The 27,918-nt window shown below is 41.4% G+C and overlaps 1 protein-coding gene across 1 annotated transcript; it reads left to right on the top strand.

Annotated features, from left to right (window-relative positions):
• Positions 1-211: 211 nt before the first annotated feature.
• LOC128755816 (collectin-12-like) lies at positions 212-27,252 on the top strand. Its single transcript, XM_053859838.1, has 10 exons — positions 212-469; positions 1,172-1,222; positions 20,163-20,285; positions 23,794-23,880; positions 23,959-25,002; positions 25,060-25,554; positions 25,914-26,050; positions 26,124-26,233; positions 26,409-26,554; positions 26,628-27,252. The coding sequence occupies exons 1-10, from the start codon at positions 463-465 to the stop codon at positions 26,636-26,638; spliced, it is 2,211 nt and encodes a 736-aa protein (XP_053715813.1). The 5' UTR covers positions 212-462; the 3' UTR covers positions 26,639-27,252.
• The last annotated feature ends 666 nt before the right edge of the window (positions 27,253-27,918 follow it).

Here is a 27,918-nt window from a genome sequence, read left to right on the forward strand (position 1 = left end):
CCTAAACTGTGAATAATTTGTGGATACTGAAACTGTACAAATACTCAACACGCATGCCGATAAGCGCGTGAGAGAATCCATATCCCGTAGTGAACTCGGTTTAAAAAAAAAAGAAAAAAAAAAAAAAAGACAGGATATGACGCACTTCAGAGCTTTTATTTTTGTAGGTTCTGCCGGGATGGGATCGGGTAGCTTGACACAAGGAGAAGGCGTGAGGAGACGAGGCTCGTCCCATCACAACTCGCTGAAAACTTCACATCACTACTTCTATACTACGACTGACCAACGAAGGACTGTGAACGGAAACAATGGGACATTAACTTTCAGCCCGGTGATTTCATTTGAGTGCGTTTAGTTGTTTGAAGCTCATAAAGAAGGCAACAGTTTTCAAGTTAGCGCTGGATGCTGAGATGCTCAGACAGTGACAGCTTTTCTTCAGTCCTGAACGAGTTATAAAACGCCATGAAAGGTAATGTTATTGACCGTTTCCGATAATAACTTTTCATGAACTCCAGTTTGCCACTTCTGGTTAGTTATGAATGTCAATTGTTTCTCCATCAATCGTCTTTGCAAGGAAGATCTAACGACCTTTTGTCTGACCTTTTTATCATCTGCATGATGTGTATTTGACCTGTCGCAATAACCCGAATCTCCCCGTTTCATTCAGTAACTTTCTTAATCAAATCTGCAATGGATTCGTGTCTTTCTAAACTGTTCATTTCGAGCATTCACCAGCGAAACCATCCTTCTCTCTCATCTGCCTCCCCCTGATACATGACGCCCCCCTCAGTCCATCTGTTTACCATTACGCCTGATGTGTTCCTGTGCTCTGGTTCCAGTCTTCAGTGTAGTGGATCTGAGTGTAATTAGGGTTTACTGTCAACAACCCAGAGAAACCGCAGCCTGTGGCATTAAAGTCTCTGGACCTCCCGTCTCTACACACCCAATGACACATACACACTCATACTGTAGTGTTTGTGTCATGAAGACATGACACAGCACTATCTCCCGACCAATTCTCATTCTTTTTCTTTTAGAAAACTGACACATACTGGTGATCCAGTGTGAAGATTTTCAATTCCTTGAAGATGTTTGTACAGTCTGCTTCAATGTACCCCCGCGTTGTGTGAGTGACCCCCTAATGTCATTTGTTTTTGATTATGTCATGCAGACGACTTTGCAGACGAGGAGGAAGTACAGTCTTTTGGATACAAGAGGTTTGGTAAGTTTATTTGCACAGACTGTATTTGAATGAATGAAAAGGATGGGGCACAGGTGTCAGTGCGTTGACATCTATGACAAGGACAAAAGTTTAATCCACAAACCACAAAAAGATGGTACAGATATTGACGAGGATATGAATTAAACGTGTGTGCTCCATGAGAATAGAAACACCTATTGGTTGCATTTACTAACAGAACATTTCTGAATACAGTCTGAGTTCAATCTTGGCTAACGTTCTCTGACAGTCTGTGGGGTCCCTCTTACCACAGGCCTGTTAAATGTTGACAGAACTCACCAGATTAAGACAGTTTTGCCTGTCTCACTCTTTCATCCTCACCAGGGTAGATTCAAAAGCACATTTACTTTGCAACCAGTTTACTAAAAATGTTGGCGATATCTGCCCTTTTGTTTGGTTTCATTCATGAATGGGCTAAAGTGGATTAATTTTTCTTTCTAAAAAACGCCCCCCTTGTGTCTGGTTAATTTCACGAGGTCTCACTAAGTCAAAGTGAGTCAAAATTCAAAAAACAGTTATTATTGCATGGATAGCTCAGTTAAACATAACTTTACCACCCCGTGACAATGTTGGAAGGTGGAAGTGTGTAGTCATACCTCTTTCACATCAACAGCTCTGGCTGTTATTATTGCTTTCTAGCGTTATTTGCAAAAGGACCGAGCGTTGTAGCTAGGTTGTTGAAAAACAATACAGTACTTTGTTGGATGAGGACAGTGGTGGCCAGTTCTTGGCCCAGCATTAGCATGAGGTTGTTCAGTTCACCCACCCGTGGTTCATGAAAGCAGTGGATTTCCCTTTTTAATCCCACACGAGAGGGGACAAATTCAAACTGTGCTAAAAGAAATCTCTTTTATCCAAGTCAACTGAGCAGAGTCATCCTGTTTGTCTTTTGCTGAGAGCACGCGTGAGTCCCACTGATGGATCACATTAGGGGACTGTGGGGAATCGAATCCCGCTCACTTTTAACTTTGTTCAAGTGAACTCTTGACACTCTGAGGGGTAGGACGAGAGCAGCTGAATGATGAGCTGTTGTTGCCGTGTGGGTCCAGGCAGCTGTTCGGAGGGTTTCTCTCCGAAGGCCTGTCTCACCACTCCAGAGGTTTTTGTGTGCCAGAACTGCATTCATGTAGACTCTCAACCCTCATGTTTTTCACTGTATTAGCACTTCTCGGTAGTCTTGGAGTAACAGCCATTTCATTCTTGCATGCTGTGCGCCGCCAAAAGAAGATGTTAAAAGCGTTTTGGCAGGAAGCACCTAGAGTTTATGAGCCACCTATGAGCTCAGAGGAAGAGAGCAACTGTTAGATGAGTGAAGACAATAAAAACCATTTTGTTAGAACAATGCTTTAAATAGGGCTGTGTATTGGCAAGAATCTGCTGATATGATGCGTATGGCAATACAGAATGCATACTTATGAGGGTATTTCGACCTCTGATGTCAGAGAGCTGTTCAAAGTGCCAGACTCCTTCCTTGAAAGAGCAACATCTGGTTTGTGAGCGATGTGTTCCCAACCCCTGTCCTAGACTGTTTGGTCTTTTCTTTTATATATAGGTTAAATTGAGGGTGTGTGAGACTGTGCTTGCGAGTGTGCAGTGTTGTCTGCAACTCCAATAGCAAAGAAATCGAGGAAATGAATTTACATATGTTCAACCACATTGGCAGCCATGGTTAAACAATTGCTTAAGCTTCATGATGGCTAGCTGAAAGCACTAGTAGTGTGAGCAGATACGATGACCCAAGAAGCAGTATTTGTTTGAATTCAAGTTCTTTGATTTTTGTTGTGATGATGGGGTTATATTTCCAATAAGATCAAGAGCTTTAACATTTCGTGTGAAGTGAAAATCATATTTTTTACACTCCAGACATGAGCTCACCACAAATATTGACGGCTATTCAGTTGTCACAGAAGTTTATCTTGACTTTTATCAGGTTTCTCCTCAACCCTTCTGAAGGGTTCAGTGGAAACATGCATATTAAATTAAAGCATATCTTAGTAGAACCTTTTGACCATGTGCTGCAACTTCTTTAAAAGCACCTTGGGGGAATGGCTCCATTTATCTGACCTACTATTTAAGGAGAGACTTCTCTGAAGGTCAGAAACAGCCAAAATGATTACTCTCAATTACCCTTCTGTCCAGTTGCTGTTTCGTGTTCACTATCTAAAACAAACATGGTCTGGAAGGCATACATCCATGACGTATGTTCGACACAGTTTTCTTCTATACAAGTGTAAATGCTCACCAGTCCTTCAGTGAGTGAAATCAGATGGCAGCCCCAGCACTGGGCATGACAGGTTAAAGCCGGCCTGAAATTGCTTTAACAGTGCCCAAGGTTTTAACTTTCATTTTCTTGGGGGTTCGACTGTATAGAGAATATTCCACATGAATGTAAGATGACTGTATAGAACGTGACTGTTCATATTAACTTCATATTAGTCTAATTCAAGCATGCCGTCATACAGCAAGTGAATGCAGAGTGCAATTCACATATAATTTTCATATAATTTACATTTTCTCATATAAAAAGTTTAGTCTATAAAAGATCCTTTATTCTTTTTTGTTTCTATTTTGTGCTTTGACATAGAGATTTTAATTGTTGCCCGGTTTGGGGGATTTCCAAAACAGATGTTATGGAAATGTTGTTGTAGGTTGATGTTGTAGGTTGGCAGAGTGGTCTTTGCTTCCGCTTCAGGAAGAATGTCCTTGCTTTGTTGTAATTGGTTGATCCTTGGTCTGCCACTCTCCAATCATACATATAAACACATACAGACAAATACATACAGAGGAGTAACTACTGACTCTGAATTGCCTGTACTGTCAGGGACCACCAACTACACATCCTTAGAAGCAGAGAATTTTGTATACAGCAGAAAAACAGCAATGAAAGGATCGTAGTACAGCTCTGTCTGACTCTTAACTAACTGAAATATAATCCCATCGCTTGTGCGTTTAACTTTCTTTATTGCATTATGACCCCTTTTATTTTGCATCATTTTAAATGCTAACAAACTCTTACTCAGCATGTTCATCTGTCTGTCATGTCCTGTCTACCTATTGGAGTGGTGCTGTTCCAGCCTCAGGTGTTTTTATAGAAAACACATTGGTCATCCCTGGACCTCACAACACACTTGTTAATGTGTCCATGTAGTCAAAGCGATGACCTGTGGAAATCCTTACCAAGCAGAGTGTGTTTCTTTACTAAGTCGATGGTGTGTTCCCACAATACAACAAAACAACAACAGAAAAACAGGGCTCATCCTCTGTCAAAGGAAAAACTATTTACCAAGATGTTTAGTTAGTGCTAACAAAATTGCAGACTTGCTCAAGACTGTCTGTTTTACAATGACTGAATAACTGAATTGTCACTCTATCTCTTTTCTAAGACAGTGTCTAAGACGCTGTGTTTCTGTTGAGATGTTCTCTCCATCACCCAGTTCATATTTTTGTGGACAGAGCACAACTACCTGACCACCTCTACTGACCACATCCGCAGTTAGAGTGTGGACTGCATCCTGTCTATGGAACCAACCACATTAAAACACATCAGTCATGTTTAGGTCTTATGTTGACCACCCTGAAGATTGGTAGACTGGGACTTTCCACTGAATGACTTCTGTAAGTTGCTGTGTCAAAGAAAACCCAGTTTCCTTCTTTCAAGTCTTTCAAGTTCAAGAAAATCTTCATTTACCACCATTCAACTACTTGTCCTTCTCCCTCTTGATGAACCAACTAATAATTGACATTATGTTTATAATTTCCCATTTGCCATATGTCTGTTAACTATACAATGTTTTTTTATTGTTTTAAGCAGTCCTGGTTGAACTAAAGCTTGGTGCGGTTGCTTTATTTGAACCTTCTTGTTGTGATAAAACAGATAAGGACATGACTCAGACTAGAAAAAGTTTTGTTTCTTTGCTAGCATGGCAACATAGCCTTATGCTGTCATACGAATTTACTTGACTAATGTACAGTAACACAAGTGAATGACTGGCATCATTTGAGTGATCACCCAAAGATCACCCAAACTTGCAGTTATGTGTACTTGAGGTCAACAACTTTTTTCACCTTCATGGTTGCTTGGGACCTTATTGTAATTTAACTTGGGTGAAAATATATGTGAATGGTGCTCAGACCTGTGGCCTTTGGTGGGCAGGTGTTTAAGCCAGAATGATAAGGGCTGCATTGTGATAATTATTGATAAATAAATCTTTTTCTTTGTAGTATTATGAGTAGCATTTTTTCCTCAATAACTCAAGAAAGACATGCGAGGGCTGCTTGTTTATAATGTTTATATAACTCCAAAAAATGTTGGGAATGCCACTCAGTGCTGGTCTGTGGAATTTATGTGTATGTCTAAGAAGCATGACTCTACGGCTTCATCAGCAAGAAAACCAGCCCCACTGAGAGGCACTAGTGTTGTCATGCTTAGAGAGTGTGGCTGTGTGATTCACTGACAAGAGTCCACAAACTGCCCTCACTGTGCTTGAAATGTTGCTCACTTTGACTCCTCTAAAGTGAAAACCAATTAAATGATTCAAAAATTGATACAACAGACAGGCAGGGATGAAAAACATTTCTGGAAACAAGGAGGGACCTTCAAGATTAAAACTGAAGCACAGCTTGTTGGCAACATTAAAATATTGCTCAACGGTCAGAAGCCCGCCCCCTCCATCTCCTGATCCCACACGCTGGCTTGGCAGGGCCATGCTCAGGAGGTTTGTGGTTGGTGTTGAACTCGGAGTGTACTTATCTGTATCCTGTACTTGTTATGGTTTCACTACCCAGAACCAAAAATCCAAACTCCCAAGAATTTCTCACAGCGCTGATTTTAATATCTGTGCCTGGAACCAGCTGCGTCAGCAAAGTACCACGGCTAGGTTCAACCCTGTAGGTCTCTTTGGCACTAATGCTCTTTGCAACCACCTCCCACTAGTTAATGTTAATGTAATGCACACGCTGGCTTGACCGTCTTTGTCTATCAGATGTCATAACTTTCCACTCTTCCACTTACAAAAGGAGCTTTGCTCATTTCTTCATGTCAGAGGTTGTTTTCAAATATCATTTCCTTTCAGTTGCTCGTGTGATTCAACTAGATCCGCAAATGTCATATGCTAAGACATTTCAATTGCTAGATTGTCATTCCGTTTATTTGAATATTTTGAATTCATTCTCAGTTGAGACTTCGAGCCCCTTCATGCACAGACATACGTAAAATAAACTCAACCTGAGTTTGCCCTTAGTCATATTCACATCCTACCCGAGAGACCTGCAGCACTCTGATGTGGAAAAGTACTCAGTGTAGTCTCCTGGTTTTGTGATTAGATCAGGTTGCTAGAACGCTGAGTCTTGTTTAATAGTCCAAACATATTGTCTAAAAAGTCTGGGATAATGCTGAAATAGTGGAGAATAAATCAAACCCTGTTTGTTTAATAGAGAAGGCTGTCATTGGATGTTGAAGTTTGTGTCCTAAAATGTGTTCATTTAGAGTGTTCATCCAGATCAGCCAACCACCCACCTTACATCATGCTTGCCGTCGATTGACAGCTGATGCCAGCCAATGGCAAAGTTTCTACATCCCTATGTGCTGTTTTTATTTTTCTGAAAAGTACTAGTTTTCACTGAACCCACTGTCAAATCATACCAAATCTATATTGAAATATCTGGTATGAAAATGGTGTTTTCCTATACAGGTTCTTCAGCCTTATACAGCATCCTTTTCTTCCACATTAACATGTGCCTCTTGTTACCCTTTTTGTATGTCTTAAAAGTTCATAGTAAAACATCATCTGACGTAATTTTAGGCTATTAATCTGAGATTTCTGTCATGAAAACACAAGGGGATGGTTCACAAGTTCCTCAGTCATTATGAGTGTATGATGGAAAACAGACCCAAGTCTAATACAGTGTTTGCAGTGACCAGCAACCACCCTTGCACGTACAAGCTGCAGTATCTTTTGTCTTGGAGAAATCAAGACGAGGGAAGGCGTGTATACACATGGATCATTTAAAAACTCACGACAAACAAAGATGTCAGAGGGATTAAAACCCTCTGAACACCTGGACTATTGAGCTGACATAATAAAATTTAATCTTCTGCCATGACCATCTGTATTTACTGCAGGATTCACCAGTGTGGTTTTGTTGGTGAAGTAAATGTTTGCACGGCTGTGTGAGAAGTGTGGGCAGACACCACTAATATTAAGTTATGGGGAGACTGCTGTATGATTACAGCCATTTGTCAGAGTCTGCTACACACTCATGTTTTCCTCTGACGGAGAATCAAGCTGCGTAGGAGTTTGACCAGATAGGTGATGTTCAGACCATCCATCGCGTCATATCTCAGTTAGAGATACCATTAACTCTGCAGAGGGAATAAGGAGGAAGTTTGAAAAGTGAAGAAGATACAGCTGGGTAACAGTGATGGACTGGAGGTTGATGGATCTGTTTGGAGAAGCAAGAGAGGAGTGTGCTATGTTCAGATAAGCGCTTGAGATATCAGTGTGCTATCTCAAGTTCACACCGCTATCTTGAAAGCTGTCTCGTAGTTTAAATAGGAGACACATGTGATGGTCGCAGCCTGATCTGGATCAGCTCATTTTTCCTGCCCATGTACGCATGCAGACTGTGCAGGTCAGTGGGGTCATTGAAATGAAAAAACAAAACATTATGTACCTTTTAGTAGTAACAGTTTACTTTCCAAATGTTTGTTCAATCAGTCTGTGTGTTTCATGACACGACTCCTACGTCAGTGCATGAGCATCAGATTTATCTTTTGGGATTATGATGGCTTCACATGCTGGGCAGTTTTAGTACCACCTGCAAGTGACTGAGACACATTCTTGAAGAATTGGAATTGGTGTTTGATGTACAACTAATTCCAAAGATGGATTTTTATAGCATCTGAAGCTGCAGTGCACCCTGGTGTGGAGATTTCACAGTAGAACTCAATAGATGTAGCCTCAGTTTGACTTTGTCATTATTCCACTTGAACACATTTCTGGTTTTGTAACCATTCATTTTAAATAGGTGTCTACTCTCCGACAAAGTGCTTCTATTTCAATGTTTTGCAATCGTAAATATCTTATGGTTTAATTGTAGTGGAATAATATTTCCTTTGTATGATGTCATGAAATCATTGTCTTGCTTTTCTCTTTCTCTTTTAAGAAGAATAGAGCAGTTGTAACATGACTCCTTTACTTGGATGGGAGGGGCTGTTGGGTTACTGTATGTTTTCAACAGACCAACACATGTGCTGTTAGTTAGCTAGTATTTTAAATCGAGCCTGCGAGCGTATGACTGTTTGACTCACCTTTTTGGAAGTGGAGAGAAGCAGCAATCCCCATTGTACTGTAAACTTCCCCCCTTTTAGCACAGTATAATAACCTTGGTGTCCTTGACAAGGCTTCCAAGCATCTGTCAAACATTTCTAGGTTTCCCAAAGACCGTCACTCACTGGTCTTTCTGGTGAAAGAGTTGAGGAGAGGGAAAAAGGATTTTCTTAAAAGTAGAAATGTCACATCAAATAGCTTCAAATCAGCTTCGTCCACCACTAACTTATATTCTTGGATTCATATACAAACTTCACCGTTTGAAAATAACTTGAAAGTAGTGTCAAAGTCCTGCTCTTAATCGCAGCGGTGACTGTATTCTTACACTGGTATAGATTCATGAGTGTTTGGACTTGTCCTTCTGCTGAGTTCCTGAAAGTCTCCTCTGACTCCTGCCATATATCTATTTTCTTTTTGATGAGGTTCTGTGTGAATCATGGACATGTTTCAGAGCTGTAGAGGCAGGTCGATCGATCTGCAGGTTCCTTTTGTGTCTGGTCCATCTCAGTGCTCAAAATTATGAATTATAAAATACATGTTTCAATATTACTGTAAATATAAATCCCACACTTGTCATATGTCTAGACAGTCTTGCAGTCATTCCTAACATATTCAACATACTTTTGTTTTTTTTTAACAAATGATTTTTTTAAATTAATAATTTAATACTAATACTTTTTTTTATGAAAGTAACTATTAATTACAAAAATGTATGGCTGGCTCACAGTTTAGAGTGGATTCGATTAAATTGTCTTTTGCTAGTTTGGTAAGCAATAAGAATGAAAAAATAGGCCATTGTTTATTTTGGGTTGAACTGACTTGGAGCACAATTAATGTTTGTGTTCATTCCGACAGTGGTGTGCCACACTGGATGTGATCTGATGAAACTTTCATCAGGATAAACTTGCAACTTAATCTAATAAACAAACACTGCAAACCTGGCCATGAATTAAGAATATAAAATTGAATTTTCTGGTTTGTATTTTTCAGCATTTTTATTTTAGAGAGAATATGTGTAACTCTAACATATTGTTTCCAAACAAAACACAGCCCCTCTGACTTTATAGTTCAAATGAATACTTGCATACCGGCCTTTCTTCGTGAAGCAACACCGTCTCATGTTGCAAAGTTGCACCACAACAACTCATATCCATATTCTAATTCTCTTCTTCCAGTGTGTGCCATAAATAGTTTTTTTTTTTTCAGATAGAAAATGCTAATGAAGGAGTGAAAGGCACAGTCTTTGTTGCCAAGATCAACTGAGAGTTTCCTGGTTTGCTGAGGGGAGTTGAAGCAGGGAGAGCACAGTTCAGCTCCAAAACTTTGTCAGTCGCTTAATGACTCTCACATTTTCCATGTGTGGCTCAGAGTGCCGACTGAGTAAATTTGCTAAATTCATTCGTTTAAATGCCTGTCATGCTCATGCTTAATGACATTCTTTTTGTATTTTTTTCAGTTTAGTTTTCCACTGCGAATTAACGCTCCCGGCTTCACCTTTCACATCTGTCTGTATTTATTAACTGCACATGCTTCGTGATCCACTTGTTTTGCAGCATCAAGTGAAAGAAAATCTGGCACTGACAAAAGAGGTTAAACAAAGTCTTTATTATGTACAGAAAATACATCAGTTTGCAACACACTCCTGGTGTTGAGGACAGGCATCAAGCTGTAGTATTCGTGTGATTTATTAGCCAGATGTCAGGAAGGTTGCTGCTCGGTCTCTGACCGAAGGTTCTGAAGATCATCTGTGGCTCGTGTCTGAGGTGGATTTGGATGAAGATACAAAGCTGGTCTTCCCCATCAGCTCTGGCAGACGATTGCTCTGTGTTAGTCTGACTGACAGGCCTCGCCTACACATCTGACCACAGATATATTGGGCCACCCAGAAGGAACACCATGATGTGCACTATAAGCTATTTCCATTGTTGCTTACCTCTCAGCTCTTCCACTGTCTGCTTTGTTTTGTTGATTTTGGTGGATATGTGTGTAGTTTGGTCATTCAAATAGGTTTCCTTTCACTAGTGAATAGAAAAGAAATTTCTGCTCAAGCTGATGTTTAAATCTTTAATTTAAAATGCTCTTGAAGATGTACTGGATCTTTTCCACCTTGTTGCTCTCATGGGTTTTCTAGTCCTGAAATTAGGCTGCCCCCAGGTTGTGTCAGCGAAAATCAGGAATGGTGTTCAACTGCAGGCTCTGTTGTCTTGTAGTACCTGAGGACTCCTGGATAAGGCCCTGGGCCTGGTCAGTGACATCCATATGTCCCCAGTGTTAACGTGAGTCTGTGTGTCTTTTAAACCTTTATTTCCTTTTTGTTTACCTGCATATATTGCAACTGTTAAAAGGTGAAAGGAGATCAAGCTATCAAAAGCTTTTCCCATGACATACACGTCAGACTATAGACATCACCCCTCTTTGCCTGTGAGTGTCTTCAGAATGTAGTTTTCACATGTTAACAAGCATGGATCACCTTACACAGCAGACCAGTCTGCAGTTTTCTTTTTCATTAGAGATGTAGAACTGGCCTGTTATAATTGGTTAGAGCTTAAAGCAGCAGAGTCAGGGTCACTCACTGCTAGGTGAGTATGCAGAGTATCTGTCCACGTAAAGGACTGTCAACAAGCGTAAATGTTACCTCATGACCTTCAAAGAAAAGAGGTTATTTATGTAAGTATTTAGGACTAGCTCTTTTCTGTTATTTTGCCAAGATGATAACCTGTCTCTGACTAACCATTCTTACTTATCCCGCTATCTAATAATGTTTATTCAATTATTCGGCACCTTTTCTCTCATCACTGCCTTACTGTGTTTCTTTTGACATGGGGCGTTTCCGTCGCTCTACACATTTGCTGCCTTGTTAGCTACATTGTATGATCTTCATTTAGTTCCCACTTTAACCTGGTCAACTTATTCTGTATTAGTTTCATTTGCCATGGTAAGAATGATTCTCACGTGCCTTTGTTCATATGATTTATGATACAACAACCTTTATTAATGAGATCATGTATTTCACTTCCAAGTCTGTTCCTACGTTTTTGTTCCTGCGTCTGCTTAAGACTCTTGTCATCAACGGTTTATATACAAATGGTCCTTAATGAATTTCCACAGAAAAACATTTGGTTTCATGTTTGACTGCCTTGCACTTATTATGTGAGGCGGTACCTTGTTTTGTGCTCTCTGCAAAGAACATTAATCATTAATGGATCTAAGTTCAAAACAAAACACATTTTTTTCAGTTTGGTTATCTGTATGTAACTTTAGTATGGAGATCTTTTACACTTACAAGGACAATTTGTCCTATTGTTAACACATACTTGTTTAATTTGTAGATGAGGTGTGTTTTACTGTAGAATGGACATTAGGTTGTACAAAAAGTTTTTTTAACATTGTAAATCACATGTCCAATTTCATTGGACTAGTTACAATGACAATACTTTTCTAAATCTAAGTCCAAGGCAAAGTTGAGCAAGACATTCTGTCGATCAACCCTTCAAGTACAGGCTTTATTTGATGTTATGGATGTAAAGTTGCACAAAAAAAGTGAGTGAGTGATGTAACACAAGCTAAAAAATGTGAAACTAATGACTTGGCAACTCACTTCCAAACTCATTACACTCAACCGTGCAACTCACAGTCAGTGAACATGTTGCTGCAGCTGAACATGTTACATTGATTTTTTAAATGCGTACGATACATGTAAACAATAAAGGCGCTCCGCTACTGTGAAATAATGGGCCCAGATTTTTGGCTTCATAGAAAGTAAGCCCTCCAGTCGGTCATCGAATGCGGAACTGCCTGGACTACACTGGAGTGTTTTCCCATTCACTTGATCACACAAAGTTTGGCACATTGCGATTATGAGTTGTGTTTTGCGCAGTACTGAATTTCATTGTCATCAACTAAATGTATTCATCACTGGATAGCTACTTTTTTACTTTGGTGATTCTGGGCTGTGTTCGGGTGCAGGGGGAACTGTAACAAGCCCTACAGTACTTCTGTACTTTCAGATCGAGTTTTCTATGTTGGACACATTTGAAATGTACATATTAAATCCTGCCAGTGGTGTAGTAAACAAATTCACCGTGTCATTGTCAACTGCTGAAATACTTAGTACCGCCCACAGACTAAGTCAGCGATTGCCCTCCAAGAGCCATTGGGTCCATCATGGCTTACATGCTGACATAGGTGTTTGTTCTGCGGTAAATCAGGATGTTTGACGTTGGTGGCGAGATATTTTCTGGACCAATGTATCAACGTTCTCACCCAACATTTCTGAAAACATGTCCCAAATTCCACTTAGTGGTTTATTATGCCAGCTGCTGATCAGAGCAAAGCAGTTTATTTTAGATTTTCTCCGAGTAGTGACATTTCACTGTTTGTTTTGCTTTGAAGCGGGTCGACATTGGGGTTTCTAGGTTTTGATTGGCGCTCGGAGCAGCCAGCAGGAGATTTTGGAGTTAAGGTTCAATTGCATGGCCTTGCTCATGGATTCTCTTGATGTGGTTGGTTCATTTTGATTTTGAATGATGAATCCAACAGCTGGAGTTGATGATTTTAGCAGCGTGTAATTGTTCTCGTCATCCTTTCATGTCTTCTAAGGCGTTCACGCGGTTCATGAAATGGAGACCTTTTTCATTGCCAGCGCTAATGTAATGCTTATTAACCACAGGTCTATGAAAATCAAGTCATTTTTGTTCTTTAAGATCAGTTTTCCCCATGTAACAGAAACCTCTTCACTTTTTGGGAATCCATTTGCCAAGCAGATCTTTATTGACCCGATTGCTGATGTTGTGTCAAGGAAAACATTGTGTTTGTGTGGCCTCAGGCCGTACAGTGGCTTTGCTTCTGAGAGAGCTGCACAGTCAGAAAATTTGGTCTCATTCTTTGTCTTTTGGCATCTCCCGAGAGGGGTTGCAACAACAGGTCTGGCTCATGTCCTCTATTGTCACATTCACGAACCTTAAAGGTTCTAGAATCCTCTTCTTCTTAATTAAATTGTATTGTAATTGTAATAATGCCAGCATTCCTTCGTTGACTGCGTCGATATCTCTGCACATGTCCCAACCATCTGAGTCTGCCCTCCCTAACTTGGTCTCCAAACTCTTCTCCATGATACTTGTTAGCAATCTAGTCCTTCCTCATCACTCCCACTGAAAACCTGAGGCTCTTCTAGCTCCGCTTCTTGTCATTAAGCTACTGTCTCGACTGCACATCAAGGCTGGTCTCACTACTGTCTACTGCTACTCTTCTGTCATTCCAACCAGCCTTTCCAAATAACTAGAGACTGAGAGCTGATCCCTGATGTAACCTTATTCTCACCTTGATTCTCTCGGTCAAGCCAAGACACACCTCACCACCGTCTCACTGTCCTTGTACAGTATATGTCCTGCACGACCTTTACATTCTTTCTACACTTCTCAGATGCTCCTGACACCCTCATAGAATACCACACTTCCTGTCTCTGGACTCTTTTATAGTCCTTTCTCAATATCCACTATATCAACTCAACTGTGCGATCCATCATAACAGCTTTTTCTGCCCTCTTCTTTCTCTAATTCTCTTCATTCATAAGTTCCCTCTTCTTTTCTTCTGCCTATCCTTTTGCTCATCCTTTCCTACTTTCGCTCTCTGGCTGGTGATTTGGAATACATCCAACTGTCCTTCCTTGGTATCCATCTCTCACACTAGTCACAATATGATACTCATTACTCTCCCCATTTCTGTTCATCCCAATGTTTTTACTTACTTCTTTTTGCTGAAAACTGTCTTGAACCAGCTCCAACATCAACTCTTCTTGTTCTCCTTCCTTTTCCCAGATGATACAGCACTTTCTTTGCACTCATTCCACTCATGGCTATTCTGCTCACTGTTACAGTGAAAAAATAGAGTGATAGTAATGACTTTGCTTGCCTGGGATGATATACTATAAAGATATGTTGGAACTACTTATCCTACTAATCCTATGAGGACTCCTTGGTCTTGTCTTGAGACATCTCCATGAAGTTAATTACAGATGCTGTCTTGAAATTTCAAATGAAATGTCCCATATATATCATGTTCAGTCTTAGCCTTAATCCAAGAAGGCAACTTTGGTTTGTTTTGTTTGAATGAGAGGCTACTGTTTTCTTTTCCAACTCCCAACATAACATATTTATTAAATCTCATCTCAAGTGATCCCAACAACCACACACTTACCTCATACGGAATTTCAATACGAAAAAAAAATGGAGGCCACACATGATGCTGGAACAGTGTCAGTTTCATAGGGCCCATGAAACCACTTGGCCCAAAGTCAGCACTTCCTATGACTGTGTCGTTGACAAGTAAAGCCTGGTGGTTAGAACAGTTAAAAAAAAAAGAAAAAAATTAAAAAAAAAAAAAAAACATTTTAAGATGAATGTGAAGTGGTGATGAACCCATTGGCGGTTTCCATTTTTACACAATGAACCTAAAACAAGAAATGGATGTAACTTGGATGAAATAGTTTCAAGGAAACCTGGTCACATATTTCATTACACCTACAGTAATCCGACTTATTAATTCGTTTTAGCCTCTGCCTCTTCAACTGACCAGAAATTGAAGCATTTGATTAATTCACTAATTCATTGGTCATTACAATATGGATTTTGCACATGTACATTTTGTAACATACGTTAATATTATTTTTCTTATATAATCAATAAATAATATCAATAAATTTGATTCTGATTCTGATTCTGATTCTGATTCTAATATAATAAACATTCCTCGAGACTGGCAGCTACATCTAGCTACAGCTAGCAACCACACAATTATACAGCACTGTAATAATAATAAATAATGTTCCACAAATTCATACATTAATAGCCTTTACTAAAGACAGGAGTAGTAGAACTATATATCAATAAATTACATTAGACCTTAGCAACAACCCCCTCTGTTTATTGACTATGAAGTTATTATGCTATGTAGGTTACTTCAGTTTGTTCGCCGTGGGAAATAAAATGCTTCCTATGTCTCTGATGGGCCCCAAGTAGCCTTTGCTTTTGTTTTGTAGAGTCATAACAAGTATAGCAGGAACTACTCGATGATACAGTGACTGAGTCAGTGTGCTCATTTGAAACACGCCTGTTGACAACTTCTCACCTAAAGACAGATGAATGTGTCTTGATGATACACCAATAGGATGTTCAAATCATTATTATCAGGTTTCCATCTATGGTCATCTGTAAATCTTTAAAATAATTACAATATATATTTTTTTAATGAAGTGTTTTTTGATGAATGAAACTCATCATCCCAGTATTACAGATAAAAATCTCCTCTGAGAATTTGGGCTGTTGAGGATAACAGTGAACATTTGACTTTCGCTTCTCAGTTCTTGGCTGTGAGGCCAAACCTTCGCTGCTGGGAAGTCTTCCGAGTCCTTGATCTTATCTTCAGTGCATGCAGCCTTTTTTTGATTCACTCAAGCAACACTTGCAGTAGGAAATGTCCAGCTGAGTTAAATGACTCCAAGCCACATTGAGGGAAACTAGATCCATCTTAAAAATACCACAGGGCGACACCTGGAGTGCATCAAATGGCATTGATCCACATTGCTTTGAGTGTGCAAGGATCCAATGCTGGAACTAGAAGTTGCTGAAAGTAGCTGATGAATGTCCATAAACAAAGAAAGCCATGGAGCAGTGCGCTCGGATATATCATGAAAGGACCTGAGTCAGCCCAGGCCGCTCCAGCAGTAATGTAACCGTGCATGAGTCATTCACAGAGCCATTATCTCAGAGAGGACTGTAAAACATCAGGACTTGGCATGAAACGCATGAGTGATCTCGTAAAATGTGTTATTTCTGTTTGATTCAGCAAAGGCTGGTGAAGTGCTGGACTTTGTGGAGGATCAACACAAATGATATTTTTCTAGAGAGCAGTACTGTATTACCACTTGAAGGTGTTGTGGAATTCTTTTGGGTTCGTTTTGGCTAGTTGTGGGTGCATAAGGAGGAATGATTTTCATCTTTGTCTTCCTTATTCTCAGGCTTAGTTGTCAGGTGAAGAATGGTGAGCCATCATGTAGTGTATGTGAAGGTCTATACAACATCTGGAGGTGATTGGTGGGCGATCGTCTCCCTGCATCATCCTTCTGTGGTGCAGGGACTAATCTTTACGAAGCTTTACGAACCTCCAATATGAGGTTCTTATGAGTGTTAATCCTGAGATTTACTTACTGCTGTGTTCTTAAACATTGAAATTTAACATAGGTTGTTAACACGTCATGAACAAACCTACTTTGAAACAAGGCTCAACAATGTCCACGTCTGTTTTCTCCCAACTATCTAAGGTCAGATGGCGGGTTTTGAAAAATCTGTTGTTTGTATTTTGTATTTTGTATGTCAACTAATAACCATCATGATCTCATCCTATATTAGGTGGGATGTTTGCATTGCTTTTTTCAGACAATATCAAGTATGACTACTCGCTGTCACAGATACAGAGTAAGCGATTCCACTTGTACTGAACACAATAGCGGATAATTTTGAACAAAGACACATCTTTTATTTTCTGAAAAATTGTCAGTACATTGTGCAACAGAGAGCTTAAGACCAAGCACAAGCAAGTATCAGTATTAGTACAAGTACATTAGTACAAAGTTCAGTATTCAAAGGTGCACCTCTTTGTTCCAGGCTGGGTCTTATTTTTTTCTAATAGCTAGATTTTTGTGGCAAACAGAGCCAGTCCCAAGACAGAATCAGTGCTGTGTGAGCCCCTTTATTCGACTTATTTATTCATTTCACTTGAGTATGAGTGGTTGGTGTGGGCAGCCTTCATACGTGCTCCATGCATGAAATAAGGCTTGTATTGGACTAATTCCGATACTTGGTATCGTAGGGGTATAGGAAAATAGTGGTCCGCAAATTATACAGATCGCCTTAATATTACCTTACTTGTTGTGTGATATTGCCTTGATATTTTAAGTTGTTTATATCAATAATTCATTTATAGATACTTGGATATGCTGCTGTATTTGTGTTGTGTTTAATACTAATGTTTTTTTTTGCACACTGGTGTTATTTTGTTGATTTAGAGATCAATTCATTTCTCTATGGGACTGCAAATTTTAACTGAAAGTCTCTCTGGACTAACAACAAACTTGTTGTCATGCGCACAATATTGTACTGCATTATCTTAAAGTGATGGTTTCTATTCCAATATATTGCTGAACTTTCAGTATGGCAATACATCACAATGTGTCGCATCACCACTCCTGTATCGGGATCGTATTGTATCGAAAGATAACTGCCAATACGCAGCCCTCTGGTATCAGTACTTGACCGTCCCCAGTAACTCATATCAGACGTCCAATTTGACTCTTCAATACCTTGTAGCTCACTACACACTGAACCAAAGTGTCATTTCAACTGTAACTCTTTCACATTTACTGGAATGTGTGAGTTCCTGGATGCCTGGGTCCACATCACAGTTTATGCTGTCAGTCTTGTGTTTTCCCTCGTTGCCATGACACCTCACCCCTGCCCTTTTTTTTAATAAAAGGGCTCAATTTATCTCATCTGCTGCAGCATTTCAGATGGTCTCAACTTTTCTATGATGAAAACTGTGTTAATCTCTGTGAAGCTGATGACAACAGGTTTGGAGACATTCAGACTGACACGGTCAGGATTTAATTTCCACGTTGAGGTCTCACAGTAACAATGTCTGAATTTTCCAACCAAAACACACCAAGTTACCAAGGAAAACAATCCACATTGGAGGATAAACTAAGTGGTGACTTGTTTTGTTCTTGCTGTATCACAGATAGAGTGTTTGAATCATTGTTTTGGCTCTCTTGAGTCCTAAGTGTTTGAAGTTGTGGTCTGTGCATCCCCAAACACAAATCTACTCGTGGTCAAGATCAGAGCGACTTTGACCGATATAATAGTGTTTGATTTAATAACTGGCAGCCACAATAAAGCTAACCAAATCACAGATGTTAAATCTGCGAACAAAAGAGTTGTGTATTCTCTTTAGCCAATGTTAGGACTGGTGGACTGAGGGTGTTTCTGCTGCTTAGCAGACTCAACTGGTCTCGTGTTCTGTCCTTGTTTGTGACGTGATATTTGCTACCAGCGGGAAGGTCATGCTTTAATCCACGTTAATTGCTCTGTCTGTTACCAAAAGTTTGGAACGTAATTTATGTGAGATTTTCATGAAACATTGTTAGTAGGCCAAGGAACAGATACTTTGGTGGTGTTTTGGTGTTTAGTTTTGATTTAGAAATGTTTGTACAAAGTGGGTTTTACTGTTTTGGTCCTTGCTGCTGTCAAGCCCGATGAGAATGGAAATGTCATCTTTGGGTTTTATTTCTTATGGTTCAATGGTTGGGTAGTCTGAGAGTGACTGAGAGGTGGCTGGCTGAGACGTGTCCCTGAGACAGACTGCAATAATGCAGAGGAGTTAGTGTCACCTTAAAACAGAAGAGCTCGCAAGACAGAATGTTATCAACACATTTATACACGCATTTATAATTTATTCTTCATGACTTTTCTTATCGTTATTGTCCGAATGGCAAAATTTATCAGGATATTTTTTTGCTTGTATAGCCCATCCCCATCCCAAAATAGGAAGCCCATATTCTTTTTCTAGTGTTACAATGCCTAACTTCATTTGACTGCATGTCATGTTTTATAAAGTTTGTCTCAGAGCTTTCTACTTATACCATATATTGTATTAAAAACAAACATGGTGCATTACATTAATGAGGTCAATTCAAGTTACATTTCAGAAATGATGATGCTTTTTGGTGTTATTTTCTGGGTCTTTCCAACTCTAATTTGGCATTTTAGATTCTACCCCAACAAATGTCAGCATTTCTTAATAATGGACACACCATTAAAAAAAATATTGGGTGAACCTTGAGAATTCATTAAATCTATTTCACCTGCAAGAAGATGGTAAGTCATCAAACAAGTTGAATGGCCTGTATATATTACTGGAGAAACATTGAATAAGACAGCATGCCTTATATTTAGACATCTGACTTTCATTCAGGTGCATGAAAACCAGACCCCCCTGTGAACACACACAGACACACACACACTAACAGACACACACTTCCTGAACAGAAAATGAAATGCAGCTGTTTTCCCGTCAGCGATTGGATCTCATTTGTCATGAAAGATATCCTCTGAAAGAAATATCTTACTCGTGACGCCTTAAGAAGAAGGTGGCGCCCTCAGAGTGCATAAAATGTGATTTACTCCTGCGTAACAATCGCAGGGTGCTTGTTCTTGACTGAAGAAACCTCTCAGCCCAGGAGGTAGTTTGCAGAGTTCAGGAAAATAAGCAAGACACTGAGTGTAAACAAGTCCATGGGGGGGACTGTTTTTGTGTCCTCTAGCCATTCACCACCTGGGCCCATGGGGAACTGCTGGACTCTTTAACATAGACTTCAGGTTTGTTTGTCCAGATGTGGGGCTGGGTTCTGGACTTAAGGACTCCTGATCTGAAGCCAAATATATTCATTGTTGTTTCTACTCTAGAAAATGACGGATTGGAAAGAAGTATGAAATCACGCATCTATTTTCTGTTTGTTCTAATGTACCGGCTCTCTGTTTACACAGGAATCCAGGAGGGCACCCAGTGCACCAAGTGTAAGAACGAATGGGCACTGAAAGCTTCTATAGCCCTTCTCTATGTGCTCTGTACTCTCCTCACCATCGCCGTCGCTGTACTCGGCTATAAAGGTAAGAGAAAACAACCATAAAGGACTTGCTGACAGCCACCGTCATGCCAACAGTTGGGCTGATTTTTAGCCTTAAACACATTGACCCTGGTCTCTGACAGCGGTTACAGTCAACCAGTGAAAGTGGCTATTGATGTTTGTCCAGGCTAAGATGAGACCAGACTGGTGGTGTACAGATTCACTCTTGTCTTCAGGAAAGCATCTACTGACTTTGTGCAGAGCAAGAGAACTTCCTCAAATCTCTGTGTGCTAATTAAGTATCTGTCTTTGATGGTGAGCGATTGTAAAATCTACAAAATCAGGGGTGGAACAAGATGTTATGAGTGGCTTCAGCTTCTCCAGCGCCCAACCTCCCGATGGTTTATTTTACCCAAACCACAAAGATCACACCTCCTGGAAAGGGCGTTGGGTTTCGTGGAGCTGAATTTCCTGCCTGCTAGTTCACATTTTTCTTTTCTAGACCTGAATGCTGAAATCCATTAATAATCTAATGTATTTGAGTTGAACTATTTTAACATGTAGGGGTTCTGGTCGTGCATTAAGATTATGATGTTCTCCCTCTCTGAGCTCTATTCCGTCATTGCTGCATGTTTTCATGCAGATCTAATTGATCCCATATGAGCAGCTTGGCAGGACCTTATGAAAATGGGTTTTTACTGGCACCGAAAGTCCTACTCTGTCAAGGAATCGCAGCTCAGACCCAGATGGTTGTGTGCTGGGACCTTTAGTTCTCCCTCCCCACGTGTGTTTCTCTGTGGCCTCTGTCACTGACCCACACCTCTGTGCCTCATTTGTTTAACGTGGTCCATCATAGGAGTGACCTGGCCACCTGCTGTCTTGATTGACAGCTTCATAGGTAATGTGAGGTCAGTGGCCGGACGCTTAGAATCTAAATCAGATTAATGAACCTTACACACAGTGGAAAAGTGATGTGACGAGGACACATCCTGAGCTGAGCCTCATTCGCTCAGAAAAAGCCGTCTTAGTGTGGCTGCTTGATATTTCAAGGCTCTGGAGACCTGTAGAACAGTGTGGCTCCCTCTATAAATGATTTGCTGTGTTGTTTATTTACATGTGATACCGCCAAGACTACCCACGTTATTGGTGAAGACTAACTAGTTTTTAACAAGTGATGCCGACAAACTGAAAATGGATAGATAGAAAGATAGGTAGGTCTGACACACAGCAGTCTTTCAACAGGGAAACATTAAAGAGTTCAAACTGGGAACACAGCGGCTAGCAACATTTAAATCGAAGGCGATGTTATTTAGCTGAACTAATCGCTCCTCAGGAGACCCTTCGCATGCCTGTGTTGTAGCTAATTCTGCTACAATGTGATGCAATTATTGTCTCCAGGGGCACCCACTCGGACAAAACATGTGGAAGAGTTCCAGAAATGTGGATTCCTACTTGATTGGAGTCAAGTGTGTGTGCAAGTGGCGAGAGAGGAACACCGCCTTTGGCTTTGCTTTAAAATAACTTCCTGTCCATGTTTGCACAAAGTTCAACATTTGAAATCCAGGAATTACTGGTGCTTTGTATTAGCCTTTTGCTCTGCCAAGACCTGTAAAGAATATTTAAAGTGTGTTGACAATTGAGGACAAGATTAATAAGCAAGAGAGCTCGGGATGTGCAACACTTCATTTTCGTATTTGAAGTGATGGCTGGTCCAAATACCCTAGTGATTGGTCAGGAGTTGTATTCCTCACCACTCTGCCAAAGCAGTGAATATCTTGATACTGTAGCACTTTTCTGCTGAGTTTTTTCTTATCTGTTTGTTTGTTTTGTTGGGAATTTGTTGGTGATAATTCAAAAGGCTGGATAATTGCTGATAGCTAAAAAATCTCCAATTTTTCTGTACAGTATTCATCAGTATTGTAAATCACTAACTTACTGAATCACCACCATGGCCCAAGGGCTTTGACGTGTGCTGGATCTGCCAATTCTTAAAGCCTGTGTGGTCAGATCAGACATTCTGACATCAGGCTGGAAATGTACTGATTTCAAATGAAAACACTAATAACAAATAAAAACAGAGAAGGGTCTTGGTATGGCACTTATGTAGATATCCTTTAAAGCTAGTGTTCAACATTTTAATGTCAAATACAGGTACAAAAATTCTACCCGACTTTAAGTGTTTCAGGGGCTAGTGAGTGTAGATTGAGATACAGGGACTGGATTTGCTCGATGGCTTGAAAGAACAGACAGGCTGAAAGTATCTCATGGTCTTAAGGTCAGATCCTCGGAACAAAACCGTGTTCCGGACAGTCCATCCCTTCGCTAGTTTCAGGATGTGTCCCTCTGGCGAGGCTGGTAATAGTAGTTGGTTGAATCCCTGAAATCCCAGACGCATTCCAGAGGAAATGAAGACTGGTGTCGCCTGTGGGGGCGTGAAGAGCCTTTTGCCACAGCATCTGCCTCCTCTGGGCTCTTTGATCCATCTGTTTACTGGAGACCCCCCAGGTCACGTCCTGTCCCCATGAGCTTTCACCAGTGTCCCCCTCTGCACCTCAAGCCTCAGCATCTGATTCCATGTGCTCAGACCACTTCACTACCATCAGTTATGTATGATGTTTCAATGTCTGTGATGAATATCGGCCACTTTTGACTCAACAATATAAGTCCTGTGACGGACTGGCAGCTTGTTCACAGTGTACCTGCCTCTTGCCCTGGCAAGATGGGTGGGACTCCAGTCCTCTCTTTAAGGGAATAAACCGTACCGTTGTGTAAACCAGACATGTCAAGTCATTTTCCCATGAGGCCATTGGCAGGGGAGGGAATCTGGTCGGGTGGCGACCAACTCGCAACTCTTATATGGAAGTTTATGTCCCGGTCCTGGGTCTGTCCTGGAACCCTGCCTAGTTGGACATGCTCATTTTCACTAGCTTCTGTTGATGCATACCAATATTAAGTCTACGTTGACCCTCTTGTGGGCGACTCAGAGGGGGGAGAGTCTTGACACCCTGCAGAGGAAATTCATTTGATCACTTATGTCAACAATCTTGGTCTTTCAGTCACTGGTGAATGAAGTTGTGATGGGCAAAGCACATCATATTAGTGACTCAGCTCATCATGTGAATCATGTTCACCAAAGTGAGAGTACGAAATGGGATCAAATCAATATTAAATGAAACCAAATTAAATGTGGAACACTTCCTTTGACTCTGTAGCTCGATGATCCAACAAGCAGGTTGGCTCACAGGTTTCACAAAACACACACACCTCCTCTTTCTGTCATGACTTCAACTGAAAATAACCAAAATATTTGTCCTCCTGTCTTCTTTTCCTCTGCTGAATCTGATCTAATCCAAACAGATTATATTAACCCGCGTCTACTCTTATTACATGTCCACAAGACATGCAGACATGCCTCTTATATCTCTGACGGACTTCCAGTGGTTTCCGCTCTGATCCCTGTTATATACCATGTCTGTGGTTGCAGGCTATTCTCATTTGTTATTGAAGGACAGTCGGTAAACCCTTTCCTACCTGTTCTGTGTTGGCTGCAGTTGTACAAAGAGTCGACAGTGTGTCTGAAGGGATCGCAAACTATGGAGGGAAGATAATGGAGGTGGAAACTGACTTGAAGAAATTGGGTGAGTTGAGTTTGAAAGTGAATGCTATTGGAATGAATGAGTGTTTTTATGACTGACTGAACAGATGTTGCCCTTCAGATGATCAAACTGGAGAAAAGTCAGAGAACACCTCGACAGAGATCCAGGCCTTCAAGAACAACATCTGGGCCCTACAGAGGCAGCTGTCTGAGGTGGAGGAACGCATCCACAGTGATCAAGTTAAGCTGAGTCAGCTGCAGGACATTGGCTCCGACATCCAAAGCAGCCACGGTTCCATTCAGGGGATTCTAGACAGCAACACAGCCACCCTGGGCTTTGTCAATGGCACCTTGCATTCCTATGGAAGCATCATTGAGGGTCTGCAGGATGATACCATGCGGCTGCAGCGGGAGCTCCAGCAGCAAGTGACATTCCAGAGTCAGGCTTTGCTCAGCATCAGCGGCCTGAACTTGACGCAGGCTCAGCAGCGCGGCCTCATCGCTGCTCTGCACCGCTCTGTAGAAGATACGAGTGTTGCAATACAAAAAATGCGCAATGACTATCAAAGCCTGGAGCAGGCGACCAGACAGACGCGCTCTGATACGGACTGGCTTCGGAATAAAGTGGAAAACCTGCAGATTTTGGCAAGCAACGCTTCCATTCTGGCCAAGGCCAACAACGACAGTCTGGAGGAGGCCAGTTCTCAGCTCACTTTAATGTCCGCTCAGCTGCAAAACACCAGCAGTCTCACTGAGTCACATGATCAGACCCTCAGGGAGCTCGTGGACCATCAGAGAGACTTTGGCAACCTGACGTCCTCAAAATTTGACAGACTGGAGGTGCGACTGGCCCAGTCAGAGCAGAGTATAGACCGGGTGACTGGCAACATCAGCTTTACCACACAGCTCCTCGGCTCCATCAACCTGAACCTCAATGACTTGCGATCCTGTTCGGAGACGGTTGGCCGTCACTCTGACTTCCTGCTCAACCTGAACAGCACTTTGGCTGATGTTAGGACGGATTCTGCTGGTTTGAAATCCCAACAAGAGGACCTGGCGTCACGTCTGGATAAAGAGGTCACCAATCTCTCGATTGTTATGGAGGAGATGAAGCTGGTAGACACCAAACACTCTCAGCTCATCACTAACTTCACAATTTTACAAGGTGAGAACTGAGACTTGTCAAAAATAGACTTGTGGTTAAAAGACTCGTATGTTTCAGGTCCGCCTGGTCCCAGAGGACCAAAGGGCGACAAAGGACCCCAGGGACCAGCTGGTCAACCAGGCCAGAAGGGAGAAAAGGGAGAGAAAGGTGTCTCAGGTTTACGTGGAGCAAAAGGAGAACAGGGTGCCCCTGGACCAACTGGTTTGACAGGGTTGAAAGGTTTCCCAGGAGTGCCCGGTAATCCTGGATCAAAGGGTCCTCGAGGTTCTGGAGGCAGGGCAGGACCTGCTGGAGCTAAAGGAGAGCCTGGTACTGCTGGTTTACCAGGACGAGACGGACAGCCTGGCACAGAGGGGGCAATGGGTCCACCAGGTATGAGAGGCCCGTTGGGACCACCGGGAGAGCAGGGTCCGAGGGGATTGCCTGGACCAGTCGGGCCTCCAGGACCACCTGGGGCTCCGGGACAACCAGGAATGGTTGTACGAATTCCAGTTCCATTGGGTCCTGTGTCCCTGCAGGATGAGGCAGTGGCACCAACGCTGTGGGCCCCAGGTAGGTCTCTTGATCAATGTATCCCTATATTCACACCAAATACAATCTGGAGAGACTTGTTGCGCTGCTCTCACCTGACTGGTCATTGGCTTCTGTGGACACAAACAACTGCTGCCACCTTTTATCAAGTCACATTAAAAACGTAGATCAATGCACTGCAAGTGCCTTAATACATGACCTACAGACCTTTCTATTTTTTCCAACATTACATTCAAGTAGTCACCTCAGAAACAACACAGCTCTAGAAGGTGCAAACAGGAGTGCGTATTAACAAGATGCACAATGATCTACCGATGTACTCAGACAGTACTGTCAGGATCTGCTCTTTTCCAAACACTGACTGGCGCTCCTGTCTCAAGGTTGCCCTGCTGAGTGGCTCAACTACAGAGACAAGTGCTACTTCTTCTCAAAAGACCTTCAAGGTTTCGATGACGCAAAGAGAACATGTGCGTCAAGCTCTGCTTCTCTCTTGATCATCAACGATTTGGAAGAGCAGGTAACTTTCTTCTGGTGCTCTGCAATGTCTGATTTGAGTGGTGCCTGATCGAACCTGATCCTCTGATGCCTAGAAATGGGTGAAAAAGCAAATCTCTGGAAAAGGTTACCTCTGGATCGGTCTTACCGACAGAGATGAGGAGAATGTGTGGCGCTGGCTGGATGGGACTCAACCTACATTCACGTAAGTTTGCCTCCTGTTCATTCTCAACTGGATCATAACGGACAATAAGTGGAGAAGATTTATTGTGAGCTGAGCTAGAAGGCAAGGCTTTTCCAAGTTCACTTGTCCTACAGAGTCATTTTTTTTCCCAAAAGGATTATTTTGAATGTGAGCTATTTTACCTCCCCCCTCGCAGGAAGTGGAAGCCCGGCCAGCCAGACAACTGGAACCATGGCCATGAGTCAGGAGAGGACTGTGCTGGTCTTGTCCATGATGGATTATGGAATGATTTCTTCTGTGAAGACCTAATTAGCTTTATCTGTGAGAAGGAAATGAAGACCTGTAAGTGTCCTGGTCTAAAATACAGTAGTTACACTCTACTTTGCTTTTTTAAAAGTCTCTTTCTGTTCCACAGCAGGATTGTAGCGTCGTCGAGAGAATGGTCTTCTATAGAGCAGCTAAAATGAAACCACATGGCACTGGTCCACCTATTTGGTACTGGAGAGTTCAAACACGGATGTATGTGACTGGCCTGAGACAGCGAGAGTCTCTCCTCCTCCAGATGTTCACCAGCAAGTGCAATAACTGCAGGGCAACCAATGAGGGATGTGTTTCATATATTTTTGTAAACTGAACGAATCACTACATGTTTCATATATTTTAATATGAGGAAAAGACATTTTATAATTCTGTATACCATGTGCAACTGAATATATGAATGTATATTTTATTATTACAAGTTTAGATTTGTATAAATCCAAAGGAACCTACATTCAATCAGATCTTAGTCTCTTGAGCGAAGAATAAAAGGTGCTGAATTATGGAAATATGCGTCACAGAATCTCCATTTAACCTCTTTGTCACTGTGTAGAGTTCTCATTTAAACACGCAGAGTCTGGGAGACTGACAGTTTTCACGCTCCACACTCAACTGTCGTAGATCTACTTTTAATTCTGTGTTCTGTTGAAGGAAAAAACCAATATGACATTTTCTGCACTCAGGTACAAACTGTTGGAAAATGAAAGAAATAAAGGTGTAAAAACATGCACCGCTGTTGAATTGTCCTCTGTGGTCACGCTGATTTCAATTTTTGTCCTGACATACAGATGGACATCCGTTCTTGCACTCACCTATGGTCATGAGCTTAGCATGGTAATACAAGCTGCCAGTGTGTTAGTGTTCTCAGCTTGGATCTGCATTCCTGCTTAGAGAAAGGTGGAGAAACTCAGCCACCGGAGGGTTAAAGTAGGTTTGTCAGTTGAGGGCGCTTGCTTCCAGGAACGGTCAGGGTACTAGGCAGTTACATGCTGACATTTTGGGTGGGAAGCAGGTGCTCTAGCCAGGAAAATAACTGCAACTGTTGCGAGTAGTATCAATCAAAAATATCTAAATACAGTTGGCTGGAATGATGAGAAAGAGAGAGCAACTTTTATTTAAAGGAGGAAGTTCAAAAACGTTTCTCATTCAGGGAAAAGGGGTCTTTTTCAAAACTGAGGGAAAGATGGAGAATGAGATCGACATACGGATCGGAACAGCATCTTCTGTCAGTCACAACTGTTGGTCTGTCATGGTGAAGAAAGAGCTGAGTCAAAAGACAAGACCAGTCATTTTACATGCCTGCTTTCACTTCAGATGAGGCTAAAACAAGTTTTGCCTGCTGAGTCAGTCTCCCTCAGAAAAAAGATGAGCTCAGTGTTTCGAGAGAG

The sequence above is a fragment of the Synchiropus splendidus genome, chromosome 3 (assembly GCF_027744825.2).
Source record: "Synchiropus splendidus isolate RoL2022-P1 chromosome 3, RoL_Sspl_1.0, whole genome shotgun sequence".
Classification (NCBI taxonomy): Eukaryota; Metazoa; Chordata; class Actinopteri; order Syngnathiformes; family Callionymidae; genus Synchiropus; species Synchiropus splendidus.

Bases quoted from the DNA above. Each gene is read 5' to 3' on its own strand.
- LOC128755816 (XM_053859838.1), top strand. The intron at 25,003-25,059 runs GTGAGAACTGAG...CGTATGTTTCAG, and splicing joins TAACTTCACAATTTTACAAG to GTCCGCCTGGTCCCAGAGGA. The intron at 25,555-25,913 runs GTAGGTCTCTTG...TCCTGTCTCAAG, and splicing joins ACCAACGCTGTGGGCCCCAG to GTTGCCCTGCTGAGTGGCTC.